The 6367-nt window shown below is 41.0% G+C and overlaps 1 protein-coding gene across 1 annotated transcript in view; it reads left to right on the forward strand.

Moving 5' to 3' along the window:
- The window catches only part of JAK2 (Janus kinase 2), a 67683-nt gene that overhangs the window by 15509 nt on the left and 45807 nt on the right, over positions 1–6367 (forward strand). The window contains exon 2 of the mRNA XM_004714459.2: positions 2658–2781. Coding sequence (XP_004714516.1) covers positions 2658–2781 — 124 coding nt within the window. The remainder of the gene's footprint in view (positions 1–2657; positions 2782–6367) is intronic.

A 6367-nucleotide genomic window follows, 5' to 3' on the forward strand; every position in this document is an offset into this window, starting at 1 on the left:
TGGGGCCAGCCCCCGAGACCTCTCCACTGGTTCCCTACTGCACGCTGGCATGTTGAATTCACACCTTGGAGCACTGGGTTGAAGTCTGGTCCCTCTTTTCCTGTGGAGATATAAACAATACCCTCCCGTAGGTTGGGTTAGTGCCCCGTGCCCCCGCTACCCATTTCTTCCTTATTTTCATCATTTTATTCCCCTTTGCTCACCTCCTCCCCAGTTGTCTACTATATGCATCCCTGCATTTGATCTGGTCCCTGCGTTTTCTAAGGTAACCTCAAACCACATCCTTAAAGGCCTCTTCTTGGACAGTTATACTTCCTACTGGTGTCTCATATACTGCAAGCTTCAGAAGTTTATGGAAAAATGGAATGAAAAGATAATGGGATTTTGAAGTCCCCTTGTACATCTGAGACATGAGTTATACTAAATATGCTGCAGAAAGAAGAGAGGTATTGTCTTCCAGGTAGAAGAAGTAGATTCAAAGCCATGGACTTATTTTGATAAATTCTTGATTGATTAGATGAGGATATTGGAAATTTCAAGTCTAAGGTTTTTCAATGCCCAATTAGTCTAGATTAAAATAATATTCAGATAAAATAATTATTAAATTAATTGAATGGCATAATTTTCTCTCATCTTAATGTTATTTAAAAACCTATCACGTCAGCATTCTCTATAGTTTGGAGGTGATATACAGAGTGGATCTTTTTCTTGGTATTGATTATTATTCCCCCTCCCATTTTAAATTTCTCTTTATATCATTTAATTTTCATTAAATAAAAAAAATCTTTTTAGAAAATGAGGTTTCTTTTCTACTGTCCTCCCACCTTCTCTTTCCCCTAAGCTTCATCATGTAATAATGTGTGGGAACACAAGTCTCAGCTTCTTTTTTTTCTCTTTCTCTCTCTCTCTCTCTCTCTCTCTCTCTCTCTCTCACACACACACACACACACACAAAACCACTAAGATTTGGGGGTCATAAAAGGGGATTATGCCATATACCTGTAATCTAGTAGCATCAGACTTTGTTTGCATTCAGCAGGCAAAATGAAAATTACCCTCAGTCCAAAGCTAATTCCTGTGAAGTGGAGATCAGACATACCTTGTGAGTTAGTTAATTGTGCCAGCCTGGCCGATAATCACATGTGGGTCTAGTTGAAAGGCGGAGGGATAAATGGGTGGTGAAGCCTCGCCTTTCTAGTTCTCGGGTCTCTTGTTTTGTGATGGTTGCATCGGGTGCAGCTGCCTTAGCAGTTCCCTGCTTCAGCTTGCAAGATGGACTTCCTACAAGACATCCCCAAGGAGAAGCCGCATGGATCTATCCCGATGCAGCCCTGGGTGCTGGAGCAGCCGTGTGGAGACCCCTGCTAGTGCTGAGATGCTTACACGTTCACTGACTCAGCTTTCCTCCTGCAGTCGGCATCATTGCCTCTGTTTTGTGAGGTGAAGGACTTTGTGGACTGGTGTTGGGTTAATGGGTTAATGTTGGACTTGTGGGCTTGGGCAGCATTGGGTTGGGATGTTTTGGTGATGCACCTTTTCTTTACATAAAACTCTCTCTTTTACATGGTTGCTGTGGATTTGTTTCTCCAAAGTACCCAGACTAATACACCTTGACTATCCAACATTCTCCTTTCCTGGCACCAGCCTTCCTCCTTACGGCACCCTCTTCTTCTCTATGGGATGTGATAGGGTAATTCTCTGCAGTACACACAGTTCTTGCAGACCATCATCCCAATTATGTGTTTGATTAAGAAAGTAACAGGCCCATGGCTTGGGATGAGGACCTACCTAGAAGTAACAGGATAAAGTTCAGGAAACAGATACAACTTTTCAGTCAGGACATCTTCCAACTGAGACAGCTCTCAGTCAGCTTCTTCTTGGCCACTCCCCTAGACAGGTAGCCCTTCTCTCAGCCTAGCCTTGTTCAGGAATGTATTAACAGCACTTTAACTCCTTCCCAAATTTTTTGGAAAATTTTGATTTGCACATTTCAAAAAAAAATTTTAAGATAATTTTATAGGGGACTCTTACTGCTCTTATAACAATCCATACATCAGTTGTATCAAGCATACTTGTATATATGTTGCCATCATTTTCTAAACATTTGCATTCTATAATTTGTACATTTTAAATCAATGGTGAATATTTTTTATCAAGAATGTAAATAGTTGGGTTTGGAGGTAAAAAAAAACTGTAAATAGTGCAAGGGCTATGTCATTACTGGTATGTTGTATAAGACATGACATTTTAAAATAAACCTGTTCTTTCAGTAGTATCCAGTGACTTCTAAATATTTTAATGTTTTGATGCCCTTAGTGTCTGTTACAAAACACAGCCACGGATGGACTTTCACCTCGAATTAGAGGAAACTTGCAAATTTTGATCATCCCTTCTTCAGAAGACAGCAAACAAAAGTGGACAAAATGCCTTTTCAAAGATCTCTGCATAGGTTATGGAAGCCATCTTTAAGGAGTAGAAAGAGAAGATATTTGATTAGGAATTCAGTTGGAAGTGGTGTTGTACCAAACGATTTAGACTGCTATTGCATTTTGTTCTGATTTTAAGAATTGTTAGTGTAACCTCATTACTAATTTTAGATGTTATATAAGTGTATTTTTAACCATCGATGATCATTTCTTTTTTTGCTTCTCTGCCAGGTATCACTCCTGTGTATCATAATATGTTCGCTTTAATGAGTGAAGCGGAAAGGGTCTGGTATCCGCCCAACCATGTCTTCCATATTGATGAGTCAACGAGGCACATTGTACTCTACAGAATAAGGTACTTTCTACAGTAAGATCACAAAGTCACTGACTGCACGGGGACAGAAAATGGGAGAAATGGCCAAGTATGTGTTTTAATCGTGAGGTACTTAAACCAGAGATCAAAACTCATTATTAGCATTAACTCTTCTTCATTTAAGATTGTTTACTAAGGACATGTCTACAATGAAATGTCTTCATAGAGTGCTCTGAGACTAAAGCCATTTTAGTGGGATGTCACTTTACCACTTGTGATTATAGAAGGAAGGATGAGAATAGCTTTTTACTAACAAAATTCTGAGTGTTTATTATACTGCTGATTTTCTATGAAATTTGATACTTTGGACAATAAAGTGCAATCTCACATCCATTCTTATAAATGAAATGAATAAAAGTCATCCAAAGGACATTTCATATTATCTTTAATAATACCTTCTGCCAGTTATTTATAGACTATTCTTTATTTCCCTTATTGCATCAGCAGGAATTCTAACAAAAAAGATCATAAGCAGCTGCCATTGAGTTGACTCCCACTCTTGGGTACAACCTCTCTTGTATCAGAGTGGAACTGTGCTCCCTGGGGCTCTCAGTGACTGACTACATTGTCAGAAGTAGATTATGAGATGCCTCTAAATCTCACACTCACTGCCTTAGAATAGATGCTGACTCATTGTGACCCTGTAGGACAGAACACAAATGCCCCTGTGGGTCTCTGAGACTGTAACTCTTCAGGGAAGTTGAAATCCTTCCCTTCTCCCACTACAACCTTTCCAATAGCCATTGAGTGTGTGAACCACCTGCGCTGCTCAGAGATTCCAACTTGTTCAATACATGTGAAGTCTAGAACTGATCCCTTACATTTATAACAGAGGTGCCAAAACAGCTCACTGGGAAACAAAAAGACTAATTTTTTTCAACTCCTTATTGTGAATTAGGTGAAGGTTTACAGAGCAGCTCATCAGTTTTACACTCAACAATTTATACACATTTAGTTTCATTGCAATCCCTGTAATGTAACATCATTTATTCTGCACAATCCCTGTTTCCCTCTGCTTCCCCCCCCCCAACCCTCTGAACTTTGTCCTTGGGTAAATGTTGCCCTTTTGATCTTAAGTAGTTGATTATTCTATCCTAGAGGTGAGTTCAGTTCTGAATCTGAAGGATGACCGAGGGCTATAGTGTTGGGGGGCCCACCTGTCCCTTTGTGACCAGTGAGCCTGGTCTCCTGTATTGTTTTGAATTTTATTTCACATTTTCTTCCCACTCTACACAGGATCTTCTAATGTGATCCTTTTCAGAGCAGTTAGTGGTAGTTATTGGGCACCATCTAGTTCATCTGGTCTCAGGATTGTAGAAACTGGTCCATTAGACTTGTTTCCATATTTCTTTCCATTTTCCTCACTCTTCTTTCCTCCAGACAAGGAGAGGCTAGTGGTTGCACCTTAGACGGTTGCTCTAGACGGAGCTTGTAAGACTCCAGACTCTGCTCGACCAAGTAGGATGCAGAGCATTGTCTTTGTGAACTATGTGAGGCCAGTAGACCTTTGTGTCCCCTGGGATTATTGTTCTGTTTCCCAGACCCAGCCACTCATTTCCTCAGGGAGTTTGGCTATGTCAAAAAAGTTTTCTTAACTTTGTCCCTGTATGCTTCATTACATGCATGGGTACATTTGCAGCAAAGATAACTACACATATACAAATACCAACTATCAAAGCAAAATCTCTGTATGTTCCTGGGTATACTTCCATTCTCCCTCCCACACCTGTTGAGTCTGCATCCCTGTCTCAGGATTTACTGGGTATATCTGCACATTTGCAGGTTTGTGCACAAATAGTGTTTGCCACTGTTGGCTTTAACTCTTGCAAATTCCCGATGTCTTGCCAAGTCTCCATCGTTTTATGCCCAGTTCTCATTCACTTGTTAACACCTGTCTACCCTCTGGCCTGTGGCTTCCCGGCCCTCCCTTCCCCTCTCACCTCTAATAACCATCAAAATGTTTCTTTTAGTGTGAAAACCTTTTCTAATAGTGATCTCATGCTCTGTTCCACCATTTGTGATGGACTAATTGTCCTCAGCTGACTTCCTATGGGCAGGAGGCTGGCTGGTGTAATAGGGTGACTCCAGGTACTTGGGGAACTAGGTTTGCTGACCCACTGACCTAGCACTGCTCAAGCACTGTGCCGCCAGGGCTCCTTTCACCCCCTCTTGGATAGGCCGGCATAGCAAGTGTTGCTGGAGATGCAGAGAGATTGGAATCCTTATTTATCTTGCTGGGGAAATATAAAGCGGGCTGTCGCTTTGGAAAACAGTTTTGCACTTCCTTGAAAACTTACCATGTGACCCAGCAATTCCACTTCTAGGTATATGTATGCAAGGAAAAGAAACACTTCCAAAACATACCCGAAGCTCCAGCTCCTGTCTATGACTCATCATCACAGCATTGTTGCTCATAATCATGAATGGAAACAGGCAAAATGTCCATCAGCACATGAATGGCTAAGCTCTGTGGTGTGTCCCTGTAGCAGCCATGCTGGCCCGAGCTGTGGCATGGACAGTTGTGGTCAGCCTGATGCCATCTGAAAGAAGCTAGACAGGCTGGGCCCTATAGTACCTGGTTCCATGCATATGAAATGTTCAGAACAGGAAGATTTATAGAATAATTTATCTGTTCACAGCAGGAAGACTTATTCAATAGAACGATTAATAGCTGAATACTGAGATGTGGTTATTGGGAATTTGGATAACTGCTCATGGGTATAGAGTTTCTCTCAGGGGAGACACGATGTTCTAAAATCAGATTTTTGTGATATTTGTATAACCTTGTGAATATGCTCAAGCAACAGCAACAACCTACTGAAGTATAGAGACTATGGAACTTAAATGTCATCTGAATAATTGTTTTTAGAAATTTTTTTATTTGTTTAGTAGCCCAACTCCCCAGCACTCTCTACATTCAGATGCATTTGCTAATTCACTGCATTGGCCCACAGAGGTAGCATGCAATACTCACTGTGGTAGTACTTCTTAAGGGAGTTAACAGATTACAAATGCGGAGGACACAGGCATTCAGACAGCACAGCCTCTTCTCACTCTGCATAAACTGGCCTCGCTCTGGTCTTCAGCCTTTCAGCCATAGACCCTTGGCCTCTGCCCTGTTCAGGCATCCCTAAAATTTCTTCTAGGGATGCCAATAAATGCCCAAAAGGCATGCCACTCCATTACAAGTGCCTGGAGTCACCCTATTACACTATCCAGCCTCCTGCCCATAGGAAGTGGAAGTCAGCTGAGGGAAATTAGTGGTGGCCTTTTGGGGAGCAATCCGGTGCCCAATTCTTAACCCATTGCACCACCAAGGGTTATATGATTTTTTTATTTATTTGACGGGAAAGATTTTAACTTTCATTTATTCAATTGCTTATTTTCTTACCCAACCAGCATTTTACAATTCCTCTACTTAAGTTAATGGATTTAAAAAATAATAATTTTATTAGGGGCTCATACAACTCTTATCACAATCCATACATACATCAATTGTGTAAAGCACATTTGTACATTCATTGCCTTCATCATTCTCAAAACATTTGCTCTCCACTTAAGCCCCTGG

Source organism: Echinops telfairi, unplaced genomic scaffold (genome assembly GCF_000313985.2).
Source record: "Echinops telfairi isolate 266 unplaced genomic scaffold, ASM31398v2 ScPeMD7_25;HRSCAF=90, whole genome shotgun sequence".
NCBI lineage: Eukaryota > Metazoa > Chordata > Mammalia > Afrosoricida > Tenrecidae > Echinops > Echinops telfairi.